The sequence below is a fragment of the Hyalella azteca genome, unplaced genomic scaffold (genome assembly GCF_000764305.2).
Source record: "Hyalella azteca isolate HAZT.00-mixed unplaced genomic scaffold, Hazt_2.0.2 contig10287, whole genome shotgun sequence".
Lineage (NCBI taxonomy): Eukaryota > Metazoa > Arthropoda > Malacostraca > Amphipoda > Hyalellidae > Hyalella > Hyalella azteca.
The window spans coordinates 179665-202329 of NW_025940332.1; the positions used below are offsets into that span (position 1 = coordinate 179665).

A 22665-nucleotide genomic window follows, 5' to 3' on the forward strand; every position below is an offset into this window, starting at 1 on the left:
AAATTTAAATAGAGTATTTGTTATCTTTTTTATGACTTAAAATTGGACTGCAGCCTCAAGACGCCAACACGCTATGTAGCCCCGCAACGGATAAATGTGGGACGTCACGTTGAGTTACCCGAGTTGTGAATATTCTGCGTGTTATTGCAAATGAAATATAGGGAAAAAGCCAAGAGGCAGTCAGCAAAACTTCAAGTAAAGCTTATGGTATTAATCCTGGAAGTCAACGAAAAAATGTATGCAAGAAACGCACAATGGAGGACGAATAAAGCACGCGTGATGTTATAGATGAGTTATACCACGCGGATGTCGACTAACGTAACGAAGCTAAAAACGGTCCGAGTCGCGGCTAGTCAGCGCCGGTTCTGCTGCCACATGCCGAACCAATAGCAACACACCTACATCGCAAGATTTTATTGTTCTCCAAAGATTTGCACGAAGTCAATTAGGGACAATTGGTGTGCTGACTCCACACAGTTGTGACTTCAATTTAAGTACAATATTCATGTTCCTGAGCCGAGAGGAGTAATTCGCAATGAAAATAAAACGATCCTCAAAGCTCTGCCACAAATTGTGCTAGGCGAGCTGAGTTGTTAGTTGTGATCAGATTCACGCTCGCCGGGAGGAGGCTCAGGTAGGCGTCGGGGGAAAGGCAATAGAAGGGGAGGGAGATGGGCGAAGGCAGGGAGGGTAGCCAGGAATGCCGCGGCCTCCACGGGGCTGACTCACATTGAGGAGACGCTGAGGGACGTGGGGAAGGCGGGGCAGGCGAAGAGATGCTGGACGGACTGGAGGGGATCCCCGCACTCCGGGCAGGCGGAGCTAGGGGAGCGTCCGATCCTAGCAGAGTAGGACGCCAGGGAGCTGCAGTATCCCGAGCGGAGCTGGGATAGCGCCGAACGGTAGGAGGCGAGGGAGTGAGGCCTCCACTGATGCAATTGACGGTGGTGGGGCTGCGAGGACGACGTTTGTGGCGTCAGTCGCCGCAACGCGGGAGGCGATCTCCCTGCGGAGGGACCGCTTAGCCTTTTCAGCTGAGTCACTGGGCTAAGCTTGGATTGGTTTAGAGGACGGCATCAAGGCACCGGCATAACTATGGATCAAAGAAATTCTTTCCAGTGCATCTGCCAAATGGGAACTGCAACGCGAATGGTTAACGTTTGGAATCAATGCATTTCAGTGCAATGAAATTATTTGCTGCACAAACAAACATAGGAATAATTATTGACTATAAATTAAAAAAGCGCTGCCAACCTTGCTGCAGACCGCGTTCAGGAATATGCGGAAATAATAACACTTCGAGCAAGAGCAAGAAATAATATGTTAAAATCGAGCAAGAAATTCTTGAATAAAAATAATGAATAATTCTTTGAAATAAAAAATCAAGCATGTATTAATAATATGTTAAAAACAAGCTATTTTCCGTGCATCGAGTAATAAGTATAGATCACACTTGGTACGACTATTAAGGTATAAGATAGTTGAGAAGTCAGAGCCAGCGACTGTTTCCAAGATTAGTTCTTGAAGGTGCAGTAGGCTGCACAGTCACAACGCAGTTAAAGAGCTCATATCTTGTCCAAGGATGGGAAGTAGTCTTAGCTGGAACGTTGCTGCACCACCTGATTTAATTTAGACTCCTGACAGTTTTGAGACATTCAGTCTCCATTCGAGTATTGCAGGACGAGATCTGGCAGAGCCTAAGTTACTGGAGTGGATCAATAATTTATACAGAACACATTCTTAACGAAGAAATTCGAGAAGCTTGATCTTACCGCGCTCGTTGTCCTTCGACGTTGGCCACCCACACGAGAGAGAGAGTGAAGAGAAGATGTAAAGAATCATGCGTACATAACAACGCTACAACTGAGACCCGCAGTCAGACACCGCGAGCTCCGGGGAGGGGCGCTCAGGAACAATGCTCCTAGGAACGCGAAATCCCATAGCCATTCCGTCGAGCATAGACACATGCCAGAAGGCTCTTCTGAGGCGGCATGGAGGCCGATGAGCATGTTTGTAATAACATAGCTACTTTAATTCTACTTAATACACCGTATACACATACGCCAGCGCTCATGCCGAGTTTTCTATTACAACTCGAATAGCCCTGAAAGATACATGGATGAACCTTCTATTATATATTTTAAAAAGCATTGGGTTTACTTAAGTCAACATTCATATGCAATAACTCAAGAAATAAATAATAAGAAAACTAACCCGCACAAAAGTGTCAGACTGAATATTTTTTGGCCTGTTGATGACATGCCAGAAGAAAACTGTTACTTAAAAAAGCTTTTTTTGCACACAGAAAACTAAGTATTAGAATGATTGATAGAAGGAGCAACTTCCATGAAGCTCTTTGGCAGGAAGTTACAGAATGAACAGTACCTTCGGCAGGCGGGAGGCCTTCCAGGCAAGCGCTATGAGAAGGCCTAGAATCTCAGAGACGATAAAGGGACAAGCAAACAGCAACAAAAACGAAGGGCAAAGAGTAGGGAAGTTCCAGGAACTCTACCTAGGTGACAACTCAAATAATCCCACAGCTGCCCTGCCTACACAGCAACTTAACCCTACAGCTGCTCTGCCTACAACAACTTAACCCTACAGCTGCCCTGCCTACACAACTTAACTCTACAGCTGCCCTGCCTACACAACAACTTAACCCTACAGCTGCCCTGCCTACACAGCAACTTAACCCTACAGCTGCCCTGCCTACACAGCAACTTAACCCTACAGCTGCGCTGCCTACACAGCAACTTAACNAACCCAACAGCTGCTCCGCCTACATCCCCGGCCAAGCAGTAGTATATATTCCATAGGGCATTAGACGAGCTTAAACACTACATTAAAATGGGAAAAACACAGTGGGGAAAAATGGGGATTTTCGACATGAAATACTAACCATTTCAAAAATTCATGATACATGAAGACATGCTACATAAAGTATGGGTACACGAACAGGTTGATTTTAAGAAGGTACCTAAATTTGAATTCTTGAAAATGTATTTCTCCAGGTGGATATAGTGAGAATCAATCGAAAAATAAATTGGGCATTTCTTAAAAGTAACGTTTGAGAACATAACAAAATCTTAATGTGAATATGGATAATAATATAGAAAGATAAATGAATTACTCAACAATAATAAAAAAAGATCATACTATTCATAGAATTGCACTCTGGAATATTGGATTCATCACAAGTAAAGATATCACTTGATCAGTCCAGCTTTACAATAGCTGCACTTCCATGTCCACTGGAGTGTGAAATATCACGGTTACAGTACCGCTCCGCTAGCAGAACTAACACAGCAGACCTGCTCCTGCTCTGCATCATTAAAGGCTAGAAGAGGGCGTGACTCCGGGAGCCATCGCGTCTCATAGACTAGAAGATTGTTGCTCATATGAACCATCACTGAGGGACCTCCGACTGGGTCTCTTCTTTCTCACTTCAGATAATGAGTCACTTAAATCGTGGTTATTAAATGGCCTTTCACTGCTAAGCTTCACTGTCGTGTCCAAGCTACCATCAGTAAAACTATCGCTGCGATCGTTGTCCTGACGAAGTGTCAAGTCAGTTGAACTCTTTCGTCTTAACCAAGATCGCCTGGTAGCATTGTTTTCATCAGTGTGGCTGTTGCAGTCGTGCAGAGAGGATGAATGCAGCAAACTACACCAGAGCAATGCAGCAGGCCGTAAATGTCGAGGTTCCAGCCTCTCAGCTCTCAACCACAAAGCTAATCCTAGAATCACGGACCAGCTGCGTATGGGCCCTAGCACAACACAGACCCAGCCGTACGCGAGGTACATGAGGTACGTCAGGAATGACTGAATGCTCAGAGGAATGACCAGAGGCACGTTCTTAGCTAGCTGTGCAAATAGGCCTATTTTCGGCTGTACAAAAATAGAGTGCATTCTATGATCCACGCAATTTGCAAGGCCGAAGATAAGAGGTAGTAAATAAAGAATAAATAGAACAAAACCATAAGCAAAAGTTAATGAACCGGGAAGGAAACTGTGATAAACAAACGTGCCCCAAGAGAATACGACACCGTACTCATTATCCAGAAGCTCTCCAACCATCCAGGGGCCGACAGGCAAGTAAAGCATGTAGATAATCAGAGGCCAAAATAGCTCGTCTACTGAGCATAAAACCCAAAATTTGCGCACCAAAGCTCTCATGATTGTCCAGCGGAAAATTCCCCTACGGCAGATGTTCCTCTTGCCACTGCTGCTCATTAAGTAATGCAAGTATCTGAAGACGCACAGCAGGAGTATACACAAACACACTGCACAGCCAAACAGGAACTGGAACACAGCAGAAATATTTGATGTGAGCAAAATGCTCGGCAGGAGGCGGAAGCTCGGCTTCGAGCCGTCCATTGAGAAGGGCTGTTGGTGCACGACCCTCCGGCCATCACCGTCTTCAGCAGCCACCTCGAGCGTGTGCAAACCTGGAGCGTGCAGTGAACCTTCAACGCCATTATCAACACTAATATGCCTAGCATAACAACATAATTATTATTCAATAAAAACTTTCAATGCTAAAAAGCAATATACAATAAAATGTTCAGCATTATTTAACACAGCATCATCACTGCAATCATGTGAACAAACAACCACATTAAATTGAATTTGGGTCACAAAATAATCATCGATAACGCTATGGATAGTTTCATCTGAATAATTATCAAACAATTATTGATATTACATTAGAAATCCAGTATAAATTTTTCATTTCACATGCATTAACCTGCAGTGTAGAGCGCAGGCTGCCAACGAGCAGAGTACAGTGGACCCTTGACATGGCTCAGCTGCACCCAGGCTCCTGCTTCGTCTATACGCACCGACAGCCTGCGTATGGAGGAAGGGGACCAGGCCAGCACCCTGATGGTGTCGGCGTAGGTGGCGTAGGGGGTGTTTGTGTAGGTGGCGTGCGAGGGGTTGGTCACTAATATGAGAGGCCACGTGTTATGGCGCACGTCGATGAAGGAAAACTGGCCGCCGTCAAGTGCCATCACTCGAAACCTGCCCAAGATAACAAGCAAAATTACATACAACCATACTAGCTCAATATTATGTTTTCGGCTGATATTGATACTCAATATATGAGTGTGTTTCTCAGCGCTTCAGAAAGTCCATGAATGACCTGAACGGCACCACGCTGACGAGCCCATGACAACTTCTCACTTCAGGAGTTCTCAACTTCTGATTTGTTAAATACTTCTGCCAGATTTCTGACTCAATGCTGTTGAAGGCAACGGGTTTTCAGGCTAATGAATGAATGACAACGGTCGTCCAGCAACAACAAGTCATTTAGCTACCAGCGATGTGCCCAATCAAGAGGATCATTTTCTACAAGTCCCCTCCTAGAAGATATCAAGGAGTCATCTCCGTGAAGATCTATATGAACTTTCCATTACACTACCTACTATATACATCACTTAGGCCGTCGCTAGTCATACGAGCAGGCACAACTCATCTCAATGGGTTTGTCTTGAACAATATTTTTGGCGACGCAGATGTACGACATTGAGACATGCCTCAGAAATGCTTGGCTTCCCACAAAAACTGTAGCATTTTCGCATATATACACGTATCTCAATCGCTGACTCCTGGCAGTACATACAATTTCTTTTCCTTTGCGGTGTGTACGAAGAACGTTTGCACATACCATATTGGCAAGCACCGATTTCAACTATACCTATAAGGGGGCAAAAGTTTAAATGGCAAATATGGCTGAACAAATTGAGTAAATGATTGCGGTATGAACCAAACGCGGCCGTGCGGAGACTCATGTTGGTGAGGAAAACTCAACACAGTAACTTTGGAGCTACCAAAAATCATTCCTCTGATATAAAATATTCGTGCTGCCCAAAAAAATTGCGAGTTTTAAATCATGATCTGCACTCTGAATTCAATTAAGTTAATTTAGACCCTGAGTTGATCTGAAGCACAATATGTAAGCAGGTATGACGGTGCTCCAGCGTGGCCAGGGACCCCTACTCCTGAAGCGCATAAGGACACTGCGACGTACATGCGGCCATCCTTCCAGTCCTCGAGTTCGAGCTCGAGGAGGCCGTTGAGCTGACGGGCGTGCATGGCCGGCACCAGGCCCCCCAGGCTGTGCAGGTGGCCGCACAGGTACGCCACGCCTCCTGACATCGCCATACGCAGGTCCTTGCAGCCTGTGTATCAACGTATAAGCATTAATATGGCGCTGCAAGCTTGCACAAATATCTTGATAACAGGTACGAGGGGAGAGGAATAACGTGATAATCTGATGGCCTTCAATGTTCATAGGCGTACCAATGCATAATCCCGACAACTTACCTAGACTATGTATTTTGTGTATTTTGTAGCTTGCCCACTGTAGGCAGATGGAAGCTCATGCCATTGATTTTGGACAAAAATTATAATTAAATTGAATTAATAACAGATAATCGATATCGATAGATCAATAATGCTTCAATAGTACCAATATTATCCTAATTTTGATCATTTATTCTGCTATGAGAAGACAAGCTCTTCAAGATTTGGCAATCAAGCCCTCAACTTAAAATAGCTATTTTTTCATGGGTTCAAAACCGGCTAGACCCACCATGCTCAGGCCCTATGATGCAGGAGGTTGGGTAGTGGCCAAACCATACGGTGTGGTTGTGACTTGCACGTGCCTCCTCTGCTAGCCGCTGCAGCAAAGACAGCTCTGAGGGCGGCAGCACTCCTGACGAGAGTTAACACGTGCTCCCAACAATCCCACGTTAGGGTCTAACACAATTACACCAGCAAGTCAGAGAGTTCGTACCAAACACATGGTAATGTATTTAAAGAAGAAAAAATTTCAAGTAGTAATATGACTCTTGTACGCTATTTGAAAACAATGTGAGCTGCATAAACCCATTAGTAACTTTTAGAAATGGCGTGATAGATATATTTGTGTTGCGGAAACGATGTAGGAATAACGTCGTAGATGTCGTAACAAACAATGCAATAGGAAATGTTCAAGTCACCAACGAAATTGAAGGGTCGTTTAGGACCGGGCAGCAGCGTGGTGTCCACAGCAATGAAGGCCACCGACACGCCGGCACGCCGCACTGAGTGCAAGTAGCTGCGTGGGTGACGGCCGCCCTGCACGCTGTGACTCTTGTACAGGTTTGTGGCAGATGACAGCGATGCCATGTTGAAGTTGTCTGCCAGGATTAAATTCACATCTTCAATAGCGTAGCAACAAAAGGTAAATACATTCAGCAAATTTTGTTTGATGAATGTATCACATTCATTGATGTACATGAATCCAATTATATTATATACACAACATGTATGTGGTCTTAAAACAATCTTCAATTCACAACTGTGAGTATATTATTCAAGAAAAGCATTTTTATGGAATAGAGTCAACAAATGAAATGATTAAGGGCCTAGTCACCATGATTGCCTCTGATGTCCAGCCAGACGGTGTTGTTATAGAGGCCCGTCTCCTGCAGGATAGTCTTGTAGTATTGCCACTCTTCCTCGTACTGCAGAGACCCCATGCCATCAACTGACTTCGCATCAGTCAAGTCACCTGTTACAATATTTCATCACTAAAAACATTAAATGAATATGACTATCAGTCTTCAAGTTTCTTTTCTTGATACATTTCAAACACTCATTTTGGAATATACTTTCATTGAGTAACTTTTTCTTCAATTCAGCTTTAATTTATGGAAGATGATCACTAATTATTTCTCTAGAATTTATTTTTGTGTGATATTCTATGCATTTTATTTTAATGGACTACAATTCAAAACTAAACCTCATTTATAGCTTGTAACTTCTAAATAAAAACTTACCAGATGCAAGAACAACTGCTGGTTCAATTGTTCTAATTGAATGACGACAGAAATCTCTGAATTCTGTGATGCGGGACTTATCATTCCATATACTGAAGTGAAGGTCACTTACCTGCAAAGTAAAAATTAAATTAAAAGAAGCCTACAGCACATTGATATAATCTATAAAAAATCCCAACCAAAATAGAATTGTGCAAGTATTAAAAGTATTAATAACTTCATGTTCCTAAGACATTCAAATAAATGATTTGTTGTTTTAATTATCTTAAATACTGCACTTGGTACATTTTGCAATAAATCATAAAACACACAAAAGGTTCAAGTTTTACTCACTTGAATAAACCAAATTATTTTGTCCATCAAATCATCCATTTCTTCATGGTGAGAGAAATTGGGAAATTGCATGGAAGGTTTAGAGGATTCATCATAACTGGTTACCTCCCCACCAACACTGACCACTTGCACTACTTGTGTCACAGAGAGAGCACCAATCATAACCATGCAAACCCAGAGAAGACAGCGCCTGTACCATTGCTTCATATTATGCTGCTTATGATTTAGAGAGTAAAACCTAAACTAAACCTTAACAGGAAAAACAAAGCAGATAAATGTTTAGAGGCAGTTGTCCATTATGCCATAACACCCTATGGAAAATCTGTTCTTGTTAAAACCAATGCAGGAGATATTATTTCAAGAATGCTGACTGCAGAGTGAGCAGTAAAATAATTCAGTAGACACCAGAATTTTTCATTATTATTAAATATAAGATAAGCAGCCAGTCAGTTAGGCTTCTTACTATACTCTAAATTCAGGATTCAAAGTACAGTAAGAATTTAAACCTAAATGATTCATTTGGAACACTGACAGCATGTAATTGGCCAAGTTACATTTATAGACAATTTAATAATTTATTAATGATTACTATGGGCACATATCCACATAAAAGTTATTTGCTGGTTAAGGAAAATGTTCCAATATTTGTGCAATCCAACATTCCTGGTGGTGCAAAAAATGTGTATATTAGCACCACTATGCAGCCACACATGGATGCATGTCCAAAGCATATCTGGGACATCACATCATTGCAGACATTAACATTATAACACTGTATTGTTTATAAGTGTACAGTTCATCCCCTTCTTGGTTTACCTTAGTTTTGCTTAACAAATAAACTTAACATTAATTATTAATAGACAGTTACTGGGCAGTTATACATGGTATTTGATAGCTCAAACCATCTTCAGTCATTTCACTCATTTGTCATTTTTAGCAATACAGCAATACATATTTATTTATTTTGGCAACTTGATTCAATTTAGCAAAGCAGATGGACCATTGAATTTACTTAATTAATATGTTATGTTGTATTATTTGATATGATATGTAATTTTATGTTTCATTCACTCTATGGTAGTTTGTATGGTATATGGGCAAATGTTTGGAAGTAGAGTAAAGGGAAGCCAAATGCACTTTAATAAGCAATAATTAAGAAAGGCTCACTGTGCCTGGTGAGTTGAACTGAGTGCATGCAATATAGGTGATAAATTGTACATAGTAATGTTAGTTTCCTTACTTGCACTGTTATCCATATTACTATTATTTCCTGTGCCATGTTGTTTGGTTATTAGTTGTCTGTCTTTGATCTAATTTATAGAAAACTTGCATTTGATGTTTACAATTTGACTTATATTCATTCAGTTTCTTGGTTAACAGACATGAATGCAATTTTTCTTGTATTATGTGTAAATAAATCCTTTCTTATCACTTGGCCCTTGGGAGTTGCATTTAAAACTACCTATAAACTATTTTCAGGCATGCTTGCCTGATGTTTCAAGTCCTTATGTTTCTCAGTGCCCTTATTGAATTTTTACTTGATGGTTTATGTTTTTGCTGGTGGATAATATCTCTTGCCACAGATGTGGTGAACCCAGCACCTACTTGTGTAGTTGGCAACATCCCCAGTAGAATAGGTATTGGAGAATAAAAGAGTTTTATTGGTAGAGTGCTTATTTTAAAACAGGATTTCACATTACAAATAGTTTATTACAAAACTTAGGGGGAGTAAACTTGGGGGTCAAATATTTTGGGCTAAAATCAAGGTCCCAAGTAAGGACTAGCAAGGATTTGTGGGTAGAAGGTATGGGTAATGAGGCATGTACTAAGCAAACTGCATGTGAGTAAACACGTGTGCAGAGCTTACCAAAGTAAGGGTTGAAAGAGTTAAGAGAAATAAAGGCCTATTACAGGGCATAGCAGTGAAAGGAGGGGGCAAGAAAAATTAAAAATTTATATTATTTACTTGCCTGCCTAAGCAGGCAGCAGAAAGAAAGAAAGGAACAGACACATATAGGGCTACATGTGTCAGACAAATACCAGGCTAGGAATAAATGCTACTTAATGTATGAGGCAACTTAAACCTCCAAATGGGCAAGAAATGAACAGTTCTCCACCCTAATCTCTGAGAATTTGGAGATTAGTAAAAGGACTGGCAATTAGAACACAACTTCAAAAATAAAAAAATTATGGTAGTCAAGTTTCCAACATTTAAATTCTAAATGAACAAGAAATGCAGAATTTACAATATCAAACACATCATAATGGAGCAACTGAAGCAACTTAGCAAACATAAGATTGAGTTAAGATGGTATAGATAATTAGGAGTAAAATTAATAGGCAACCAAACATAATTCAAGTAAAGCAATATCTTGAAATGTACAGTTTTACTGGAACTGAAGGTTCCCAATGCATTGACTGAATATGATATTGCATAAATCATTATGTAGGTACTGGTACACGCTCTCCAGAATGATGAATAAAATCAATTTTATGATAGAAATAAAAATTAGATGATAAAATTTTAATTTTGAGTATGTTTTAAAGTTTAACCCATTAATGCTGAGCAGTTCCATTTGGAACCAGTGGAAAAAATTGATTCATAATAAAATTGTATGGTCAAATCAATATACTAGTGGATCCATAGGTTTGATACACATCTTGGATGTGTTCTGGCAATGTTTGGTTCTGCTGCACCGACTGCTCCCTGCTCAGTTAACATTAAAAGATTGTAAGTACCAGGTGTCAGACAAAAGAGCTTGACATCATTGCAGAGAAAGATAAGTAGTTTGTTCTAAAAATATATTATTTATGAGTTAGATGCAGAATTTCATCAATAAAGAGAGTACGTTTAATACTGTATATGGTATTACGTGATATAATGTTTCTAAAGTCATTTAGATCATGAAATATTTTGTCTGGTTCCAAATGGAACTGCTCGTCAGTAGTGTAAGCATTCCGGTCATCTCATTTTCCTAGTAGATTACTTTGTGATATAGTTACGCATTGTATTTCAAAAACTTGTCTGTGTTTAGAAATCTGTTATTTATTAGTGAACTATTATCTTTAGAGATGTTAGGAGTAGATATCCCAAAAGTTGAAATATTTGGAAGTAAGTACGTTGAACACTATATGATTTTTCATCCCGAGTCACTTTTTAGTGCATTTTCTCATTTATGGAAAAAATGCACTATTGCGCTCACCATGTCCGTCCGTCCGTCCGTCTGTCTGTCCGTGACCTCAAGTTTTTGTCTACGAAAAAATGAGCTCTCTGTCACTCACTGCAGTGAGTACCGAGTTATATTTTTAGCGCATTTTCTCATTTATGGAAAAAATGCACTATTGTGCTTGCCATGACCGTCTGTCTGTCCATCCATCTGTCCATGACCTCAAGTTTTCGTTGACAAGAAAATACGCTCTCTGTCACTCACTGCAGTGAGTACTGAGTTATATTTTTTTCTAATTGTATTTTTGGCAGATCGTCACATGAAATAAAAAATTGAGATTTAGAGAGAAGAATAACATGAAGATCAAATATTTGCTACTGAACCTTTCACAGAAGCAGCAACAAACAAAACATACTGAGATTCAGATAACTCAGATGACACAGCCACTAGCAATTCTGCTTGCCTATCAAGAATAGTCATTGTAGCAACAGTAATTACCAAATGTGAATACAATGACTATCAACAGAGAAGAAAGTCAACTGTGGTCAACATGACCACATTATACTACGACACATATGTGGCTAGCCTGTGAGATTTAGTTATAAACTTTGGGCAGCAGATAAATCAGATGATGTTTTTCTGCAATTGAAGCCAATTGGTGGATCTAATAGAAAAAGAAACTTATTCATGGGCTAGAACATGGATTGGTCCCATAAACATGATACAATTGGTCCCAAGCCAACATATTATATGTGATATCTATTCTGGTTTCATTTGGCTTCTCAAAAAACTTTTGAAAAAAAAAAGAATGGCTATTGCAATAAATTTTCAAAAATATCAGTTAGGAAATGCAATAATGCAGGAGACCCTAAATAAAATAAAATACTTAAAAAAACTTTTTAAAAAAACACGTTTTTCTTGTGGACTAAAAAGTAGAAAATAAATTATGGTTCGCCCCAAAAAAACGTCTGTCGGGCAGAATTTTAAATTTTGGAAATCTGATGGTGAACGTACAGCCCGACCCACGTTCTTTTGGGGCGAACCATAATTTATTTTCTACTTTTTAGTCCACAAGAAAAACGTGTTTTTTTAAAAAGTTTTTTTAAGTATTTTATTTTCTACTTTATCCTATTCATTTTGAATGAATGGAATCATTCTATGCTAAAAATTAAATTGTATTCTGCCATGATTGGTTTATCATCAGTATTGTCCATTATGAATACATATTATATTACATAACATATTATACATATATTATGAATACATATTATATTACATAGGTATACATATTATCCATTATGAATAACATTGCTTGATTTACCATTGGAAAAAGTGTTGTTTGAAGAAACATTATGTTAATGCCAAGCGGTTCCATATGGAACCAAGCTATAATATTTCACATACCGGTACAACAAAAAATAAATATATGAACATATTTTTTGTTTATTACCATCACAAATGATAATATTCTCACAAGGAACAAAAAAAAATTCAGAAAATAATTCTCATCATTAATGGGTTCAACTGTTCTTCTGTAAATATTATTAGAAGAATATGACAAATATGACACGAGATATTATTAGTATTAGGAATTTTTTAGTGCACATTTGCACACATTAACAGAGCAAGTTAGCACACATTAGTAGAGCACACATTAGCATAGCACATTGGCCAATGTTACCAAGACATTTTAGCTTGCATGAGCAGCCACAGCCAAAAAAATTCAAGCATACTCAATTGACTAGTAAAAAGTCCATTAGGCCATAATCAAGAGGTCATACATTATCAGCATAAGGTGTAACCTGTAACCCCAAAATAACTGGCCTGATCAGGCTAAACCAGGCCACAGATTAGCCTGTTGGTCCTTGTTCAAATCCCTCATCAGGTTTAACAGCCATGTCAAAGTAACCAGCACCTCTTAGACACCCTGCTGCTGCCAAGGCTGTGCTTGGAATGTGTTCAGTAGTGTTCACGCAAATAAATTTGCTGAATGATGGGAATTAAAATGCAGCATAAATTGAAAAAAAAACATTTGTTTCATCTAGTAAAATTTGAAATTTGAAAATACTACCTTGTATTAATGAGGGCACTGTCTGGAAGCTCATTATTTAGTTTTAAGCGGAACTTTTGATCCAAATCTCAACATGTATACAGCCTCTATTGACCAACAAAAAAACCTATTTCAATTTATTTGCCTATAAATTCAAGGTTTTTCAAAAAGTAATACAATGGTTCAAGATAAATCTCTTATTATCTCTACATTATAACTCATTTTGAAGAGCAAATGATTCCCAATGAATTGTGCTATATAAACATAGTTTGGAATTAAAAAAGATGTCTATCCAAAGACTTTTAGCTAAGCAAGTTGTCCAATCTCTTTTGTCAATATACTGAGTTCATTGCATCTAGAAGTATAATTGTAACAGAGCCAAATGAGAAGCTAAATTAATGCAGCTGAGTGTTAGCCCTGCCCCTGCTGCAGTCAGTGTTCTAGATGCTGGCATTGAGGGAGCCAAGAAGTTTTCGGTGTTTCTACTCCAGTACTCCCACTTCTAGGCTTGCACTTGGGCCCACCTTATATGCATTTGCCAGGGTGCAGAAAGTGGGTGAAAATAAAAAAATCTTTGGCAACACATCAGCAGTGAAATTTACGCCTTCAGAAGATCTTGCCAAAACATTTGGATTGAAATTATTGCATTATAGAAATTACTTCTAAATTATTGCAATAATTGCAAATCTGAAAGACTGCAAGCACACACAAGTAAGGTTTCTGGTACATTGGATGGATCAGGATGCAGTGAAGCTTGTCCAGAAATCAGTTGCAATGAGTTTAAGTGGTGCAGTACGTGGAGAGTAAGGGATATACCATCAAACAAGGTAATAAGGGACGGGCAGGGTGAATTGAGACACGTATCCCACATTTTGTAGAATGTTGTAGCAGCTAAACTAATCAAAATATTGCAAAACTAAAAACAGTGGCGTAAACTTCAACATTTTATTATCTATTATGTATAAAGCTAGTTAAGAAATTGTACATTTACTATCTCTAAAAAGTCGCTGAAAAAAAGGGTGAAAAGTGCGATTTTGGAAAAGTACCGTCAACCGGGGCTACTCGGGACGGTTTTGAGCATTTTTTAATAACTTCTTACGATTAAACACTTCATAAACAAGTTTAGGCTCATTTTATAGCTCTTTGCGAGGGCTATCGAATGGCATCTTCAAAAAAATTCCATATGCTATTCGTAAGGTGCCAGAAGCAAAAAAAGAGTGTCCCGAGTAGCCCCGTCGAACAGGACACTGGGAATAAAACTTCATTTTAAAATATTTGAAGCATGCAGAGGGTACTCATCCATTACTAACAGTACTCTGAAGTCCTCCTCTTTCATTAAGAGGCAGGAGCCAGCAATTTATGGTGAGTAAAGCTAGAGTATAGACCTGTATTTTGCATGTTTCAACTTAAGTTTAACTTATCTAGTAAAAAAATGGCATCATTTTGAAAAAAAAGTGGTCAAAGTTACCCCATTTTACGGTATCTATAAAGCAAGTTAAGAAATTGTACATTTAGGTACTATCCCTAAAAAGTCGCTGAAAAAAGGGTGAAAAGTGTGATTTTGGAAAAGAACCGCTACTAACTAAGGTCTGGACTCTGAAGCAAAAAAAAGTATTTGCATATTAAAAAATTTTACTTACATAAAAGTTGCACACAGGAGTTGGCTTGGAAACACGATTGACAGAATTTGTCTAATTAAAAAAAATTGCAGCCATTTCCACATGATGGGGTAATAAGGGACACCCCCGGGCCCCCAGGCCCAGGGTAATAATTAATAAGGGACACCCCTAAAAATGCATTTACAGTTTAATTTCAGTAAGGCTCAAATAGCTGTTAGCAATAGCAAAGCCTGCAAAGGCTCCAGTTAACAAAAAATTTTGATTAACAACTATGAATTTTGATTAGGCTACTGCCTACTACCTACATTTACCTCACAGTCCTCACTCAGTGAAAAAAATTTCGCTTACAAAAAATTAATGCGTCATTGCCTCATTGGTCATCACAAAATTGTGCACAGAATGTCATAGATAGAATTGTGCAGTGTGCACTAGACAAGTGGACATCATAGATTGAAAAGTAGGTAATTAATCTAAACTATGATTTATTTCTCCAAAACATATAATGGTTGTTTCTAAAACATTCCTTTCTGTTTCAAGTGTTTTTTTTATGATCTTTTTTATAGAGAATTCACTCAACCCAATTAAAATAGTGTGAAATTACAAGTGGTAGGGTAAACGTGGTATATTCCATCACATTAAGGACGCATCAAGAAATGAAAAACTATAAAAAAATAACCGTATGCGTTACTCAAGTTCTGTTTGCTTTATGTGACTTTAAAACACCGCACTACGCGTCAGCAATGACGTAACATCACAAAATGTTGCCATTTATTTAAAAGCCTTTAGAATGCAAACCTACCAAATCCCTATATTCCGTCAGTGTGTGTGGCTATATTTGGCATGTGGTAAGGCGTATTTTGTCCACGCTTCAAATTCTACTGATACGTAATGCTGTCGCCTGTCATCCACGTGTTCAAATTCCGTTCGCCATAGTGGCAAGGCAGAGAGTTTTTTAGACTCTGTCTCAAGTTCATTTTTGAGTCCTATAAGTAGACCAGTAAAGTAGCATGGATACCAGCATCATCATACTTAAGAAATTGGTTAAAATCTTGAGTAAATGAGGAAATTAAAAATGAACTGATTCTAAAAAATCTCTGGTTTGTCACGGCGTTTGCTGTGTGAGCTGTATTGGAATACAACACGGCTTTGAATTAGAACACTAATGAATATTGAATACTACTTAATTACGTTTTTCATTAACAACTATTAAGGTTTTAATTAAGCAAATTTTAATTTTTGTACACAGCTTGGAATGATCTGTGTGTGTCCAATTCAAGTTGTGACAGAATTAGTTTTCATGTGTCTAAAGCATGAAACTAAAACAAAGCTTAATATAAAGGAAAAACAAAGAGAGGTGACAGAATTACCAATGATGTTGGAATATACCGCGTTTACCCTATTTAAGCTTACAGATACAGAATAAATGGAAATGCTATACGACTGCTGATATGACGCTTGCGCCTTGCAGTAGACAAGGTCGTTGTAGGCCTAAATGCTCAATCATCAATGGCATTGGCATGTTTATGGATACAGTAATATCACACAGAAAATGTCATTTATTCTACATCTAGCCTCTAGGTAGGCTACATGGCCTTATTGGCCTACATCATCTACAAAACTACAATGACGAATGAGAGAGGACTTCAGAGTTCAGAGTACTGTTAGTAATGGATGAGCACACTCTGGATTCTGGGAATCCAGCATGGCTTTTTACGCCAACCCAGGGGCCAGGGCTAGGGGTAGGTGCAAAGGTGCTGAGTGCAGGGCTGGCAGGTCACGCAGGTGCTCTCGGCGTCGGCGGCGCCAGGCAATAGCCCGAGCTTCGTCTGGTATAAATACTTCACAGACTGTAGATGAGCCATCTCCTAGCCGTGAGCCACCACAAAAGACTTTTCGGTGGTGCTGATAGTTTTCCTTCATGTGTACCCCGAAATCCGAATGACCAATCATAGTGACAACTGTCAAGAAACTGGACCCATAGATGATTAGATCCAGGTAAGCCAGTTTCTGTTGGCGAGTTGTGTTAGGCTAGGTTTGATCCGCGATCTTGGATTCAAAATACTATTTTTATATTTACTAAAAAATTAATCATAATGCAAATCAAAGTTAGTGTTTCTTAATTAGTTTGGTCAAATGTACTAGTGTGTATATGACATATTCTTTGAAATCGTTTCATTTGCTGAACAGGTCACATGATATCCTAAAACTATTGCCATTGGTCTCACTAAATATGAGCTATCAATCTTTTTAATGTATTTTGCAATATTCAAAGTTCCTATATTTCATATATACATATGTATCAGTTCTCTTTCACATCGTCATGTTTCAGTAACTTTTAGGCCTGCTACAGCACTAAATCAACAGCTAAATAAGATTTTAACGATGAACGAAGTTTCTTTCATGTGTTCTAACAAGGCGTCTGCCTACACAACACAAATTAAATTTAATTTCCTATGATTACCTAAATGAAAAATATGAACACTGCGAAAGATTAAGTGGCTTGCCAAAGAAATGTGATTGCTCTATACCTATACTTTCAAATTGGGTTATGGAATCTGTATGACCAAGCCCCGAATGTTTTTATGGAATGTACAATGTGGGCTCACAATAGCCCGAGGAGTTCGAGACAAAAATCAGTATCGTTGAAAACTATTTTATATGGAAAGTTCTATCGACCTACATCTATACATCTAACCCCAGATTCCAGAGTGCATTGTATATGACTATGTTGACGTACCGAAGCTATTTGTGTACGTTGACAGTAGTAGTTATAATACTCACAAAAACTTAAATCTAATGGATGCTAACTCATAAATCTTTGTAGTTACTATCGGTTAATGAGTCGAAGCCCTAGCTGTTTATTCTAGTTCTAACTTTTAAGTAATAAAAATCGCATTCAATAAGCTTAAATTATAAAAAAACAATGATCGCTTGTGTCAAGAAAACTAATAAGATCTTAACCAATACGTATATCTTCTAGCGTATTGTGCTGTGAACTAAATACATATTAATTAACCTTGTAATTGTAGGAATAAAATGATGTGCAGCATTTAAAATTATATGCAAAGGCGTGATGTTTATGAGATATTTATGAATTGCTGGAATATGCATTGACTGGAGTTGCAGTCTCACTCAATCCTTCGGGCTACGATAAAAACTATATATTTTCTTGTAAAATTTATTTAGTGATACTGCGTACAGTGTCCAGTAGTGAGTACCCAGATAAAGATATTGTCAAGGAATTAATACACGCGCCAGGGACCTGGAGAAAATCAATTTTATTTCTCAATCAGAACAAACGGTTGAAAAAATGATTGATCAATGAAAAGATTGATCGATTTATTTGAGGCCTTTCCAATGGTGAGCGTTGATAGAAACTATTCTCTGATGATGATTCACAATTATAATTGAGGATTTCCTCAACAGAATTATGTCCTGACAAAAACATTCATCTGTGATTGGTTCCAGTTTGTTATAAGTACTTACCCATTGGCTAAATTTGTGTGACGTCATCTGTCGAGGTGTGGTAGGAGGGGCTACGATTGGTTGACAAGTTGCGTGCATGGATCAGCTCCAGTCATCTTCTGGTGTCGAGAGTGTGTAGTGTACACTTTGTTGTTCTCCCACCGCCAGAATGATCGCTGCAGTCCTAGTCCTCTTCCTCACTCATACAGGTATTATTTCGCATAAATGTCCTATTGCTGACTCCATTAAATTTTAAACTAACTTTTACTCTGCATTGTAATGGTAAATTTCTAATTAATGCTGTTGTAATGATCAAAAGGCACGTTGTTATTCCGCTCAACAGGTGCAAGTCGTTGCTCAGGCGTGTCTTGCTTACCTGTACGACAGGATCCTGCGTCGCAAGCCTTTGGAATGCCTTCAAATACGGAAATACATATATCTAAACGCAAAATTCAAGACCAAAGTTTTTCCTAGTTTCAATAAATATGTAGCTGCTATCCAAGTTGTGGAGAGCTGGGAGTAATAACATCAATGAAAGTTCAACAGAAAACAATTCTTCCCCATACAGGAAACAATTCAATCACCCCTCCCCATAACCCGTTGACCTGTTCACTCTCGTGAGTTTATTTAAATTAATCAATTAGTATATTGATGCATATTAGAAGTTGTACAACGGAATTCCGAATTGGGAATAATTGTTTCTCCTTGAACACTCCAACTCTGCCAGTAAACCTGTTGGCTGGAGGTTGCCTGCAATAAGTTGGCTGTTCGTACGTACGTCGTGCGGGTGAACTGGAGATTCAAATGCTATGTATCTATCACTCGCCGTTTATTTGTTTACTTAATAATCATTATTATTATTACCTGATGCCGCCGTTTCGAGCGGCAGGGGTATTTACGAATATTACTGCCAGTCTGTAATATCACAGCCGTGAATATGCAATTATGGGCGCACAAAAACTCGAGGAATTTTGTGACTTGGCCTTCAATTTTGATGGCAGAGTTTGCCATCTTGCTCCTTCCTGCGCTCTCCCTACGCAGAAGCCGTGCAGCGAAAACATTATTTCGTTTTGCAAACAGGAAACACATTGTTTACCTGCCTGTTGCGTGCATGGATGACGCGAGCGTGAGCATGAGTGGATATTCCATGCGTATGGATGAGGTGGATGAGTCATCACGCGTACCCTCAACACGGTTACTCACGCCGCTGCTGCCGCCGCGTGCATGGGGCGGCGGCGCCCCGCTTGCTGTCCTCGGGCCCTGGCCCCAAATGTTACTGCCACGTCTCCTCCCCATGCACGGGTCATTTTGCATGTATTCATGTCGACCACATAAAGTAAAGAAACTTTCATTAGAAGATTCGGACTTAACATCGTCGTAAGAGTTTTGCTATCAAGCCTGCAATCATAGAATGTTAAAGTACGCTGGAAAGATCTAATAATGTAGTGAATAATAATAAAGAGATCTGAAAAGAAATGAGTGAACTATCCCCGTTTTTCTTAGCTCTCTTTGTCATGCGATGGAGAGTCGTTGCGGCGATTGGGACAGTATTTTTTTACACACAACTACTCTATAATTATTGTTTGGTAGCGATGTCGAAGCCCGTCGAAATTGTAATGCGATGTAGTCGTGGACACTACAGACGCTCTGCATACTCTGTCATGATACATGGTTCTCTTATAAGCTTACAGCCTGCATGCTAACACTTGCAAAGTAGACCTGTTTTACTTTGTACTCTGCACCACTGATATGAATAAGGCTTGATCGGTGCGAGCTGAGAATTTTGTTAACACAACAATGAGACAAGTAATTGTATGAAGCGGTCGCGTGGCTCGTTTCTGAGGCACCTAATAGTTTAGTAAAATGATAATATAGTAAATTATACTATAGTAAAGTATAGTATATTATAGTATCTAGTATCTAGTAGTATAAATATTATAGTATCATTGAACTATAGGCCTGGTTAGGCCTGTTGCTGATTCTTGTACTTTATAATGATTCATCAATATACTTATGCATACTACCTAATAATAATGTACTATACAACTTAATATATATATTCACTGCTGCATTGTAGTATTCCTACGCCACCGCTTGCGGCGTGGCCTCTCTGCAAGGCGCACAGAGAGAGGGCTTGTCCGAACGTATACATAACAATTATGTGCTTTTTATTACGAACATTTTAGAGCAGGTAGTGAAAATTTTAACGTCTTCCGTGTTTCGTGCACAAGCACACCGCTAACACAGCAGAGTCTGTCTTGTGTGTCAAGGCCAATATGTTTTCAAAAGTCTGTGTACAATGTACACTACTATACATTTTCGCTGACTAAGCGACTTCGCGCTTGTTGTGAGGTTTCCTAGGTTGAATTTAAATTGCTCACAATCACGGTCGCGTTGACGCTCTGAATTCAAGGTCGTTGATTGCAATAAACTCTTCATGTTTAATGCAATCAAGCATTTATACACCATTTACCCTCTTATGAACACTGATCTTACCTCAACAACTTGCTAAGCGAATATCTTTAAACTTTGCTAAATTCTGCCTACGTTAGTTTGTTGTGGGCACTGTGGACCAGACGCTTGTGTTGGATGCATCGCTGTTTACTGAGCTGTCTTTTCTAAAGGTATTGACAACAACTGTAGTATAACTGTTCATGAGGAAAGATGTGTGAGACAGCAGTGGCTGCCTCATATAAGACAATTATTGTAATATTATTATTCCGTCCACTTATTATCCATATTATTCGTGTGTCCACTGATAGCGCTGACATGGCATGCCGTCGCTCACCTAACTTTCTAGAAAACATTTGGCTTTGTTAGACAATCTAAATTTAAGAGCTAAAACCATTCCTTGCAATCACTGAGAGAAATTTTGATATAAAGTTTCGTATAGTGGTGCTCGCCATCAACGTGAATATCACCTAGCGTATGTAGTAGCTGCACTATCCTACTCTAGAGCTACACTATCCTACTGTAAAGCTGCACTATCCTACTCTAGAGCTACACTATCCTACTGTAGAGCTCAGGAGCTGCATAATGCTACTCTAGAGCTGCATCAATAAGCGCTGATAACGCAAAGATTCATTTGATTATTTTTGATTAATTCTGCTTGCATTGCAATGTCGTGCCAGTTCTGCCAATGAATATCACTCATTTTCAAATGATTTTGCCTACTATTCAGATTCGTTTAGAATCACCCCTTATTGATTCAGTTTTTTGCATTTGGCCTTTGTGTAACAAAGTCCTAACATGCGTGAGAAATTTTGTTGCGTGAGTAGTTGTGTGGCGTAAAAAGTTTTTTCAACTAAAAACTTGTGGGTTCAAATTAACAGATTTGTACTGCAGTCGTGGTTGGGAAACTGTCCAATGAAGGAACGCTAATTTTAAAGAAAATTCCCGCTGTGTGAACTGCAGACGCGATTAAACTGCGCATACTTCCTGTCCTGCTAATTTTCAGCAGTTTTACAGGGCATGTTTTATCTGTTATTTTCCAGCAGTTTTACCCGTAGACAAAACTGATTGAAAAGGTCACATCTCACCAGTAATGTTTAATTGTTTTCATGATCTCTGCCTTATGTAACCGTTGACGATAGTAATGTGTATTGCAAAATCTGGTACAATTAAAGAGGTGCCCTATTGCATCAACACAACTTGCAGTTAATTATTCATGCTGAATGTTTACGCACGACGCTGAATTGGTTGCACATCTAATTACAAGGCTTAATACGCGCCTTGGTTTCAATCTAATAACATGTATATAGCGCATTTGTTGACGTGACATCTTATGATATATCTGGATCGCAAGGCTCGTATATTCAGTGTTGAACGTTCTCTTCTACGCAGGGGATGACTCGTCTACGCTCACTTGTGACTACCTCACTTGAGGCTAATGCAATTTTTTCCCAGGGTTACGTCAATCTGGTGTTATACTAGCCTCATAACTAGTGCCTCAGCCTCGTGGCGTTGGAGGCTAGCTTTAGCCTCATAACCACGGTCCAACTATGTGGTGTAGGAGGCTAGCCTCATAACTAGTGCCCCCAGCTACNTGCTGGCATAAGGATGAGGCTAGCGAGCGTATGTGGCGCGCATTGTGTAGGCTGTGCAGTTCAATGACTCGGAACAGCTCCTACCAAAGCCTCGTTATTGTCACGATCATTCCACGCGAGGGTCAGGAGTTAATGGCTCCAGTTCGCATGACGGCTCAA

The 22665-nt window shown here is 39.2% G+C and overlaps 2 protein-coding genes across 4 annotated transcripts in view; one reads left to right on the forward strand and one right to left on the reverse strand.

Moving 5' to 3' along the window:
• Positions 1-2854: 2854 nt before the first annotated feature.
• On the reverse strand, positions 2855-8418 carry LOC108673402 (transmembrane protein 62). The gene is made up of 8 exons (XM_018161227.2): positions 8160-8418; positions 7827-7938; positions 7421-7558; positions 7005-7184; positions 6596-6718; positions 6032-6182; positions 4748-5022; positions 2855-4448 (listed from the first exon to the last, which is right to left on the reverse strand). The coding sequence occupies exons 1-8, from the start codon at positions 8364-8366 to the stop codon at positions 3373-3375; spliced, it is 2262 nt and encodes a 753-aa protein (XP_018016716.1). The 5' UTR covers positions 8367-8418; the 3' UTR covers positions 2855-3372.
• Positions 8419-18519: 10101 nt separating this feature from the next.
• Positions 18520-22665, forward strand: part of LOC108673398 (lachesin-like) — a 39453-nt gene continuing 35307 nt past the window's right edge. The window contains exon 1 of one of the 3 annotated variants that reach the window (XM_047882357.1): positions 18520-18669. In XM_047882357.1, coding sequence (XP_047738313.1) covers positions 18630-18669 — 40 coding nt within the window. In that variant the 5' untranslated portion in view covers positions 18520-18629. The remainder of the gene's footprint in view (positions 18670-22665) is intronic. The other 2 variants (XM_018161219.2, XM_018161218.2) reach the window with 2 other exon arrangements.

Bases quoted from the DNA above. Each gene is read 5' to 3' on its own strand.
- LOC108673402 (XM_018161227.2), bottom strand. From the start codon at position 8,366: ATGAAGCAATGGTACAGGCGCTGTCTTCTCTGGGTTTGCATGGTTATG. The intron at 5,023-6,031 runs GTACGTCGCAGT...TATCTTGGGCAG, and splicing joins GACTGGAAGGATGGCCGCAT to GTTTCGAGTGATGGCACTTG. The intron at 4,449-4,747 runs GTTAATGCATGT...TGCACGCTCCAG, and splicing joins GCCTGCGCTCTACACTGCAG to GTTTGCACACGCTCGAGGTG.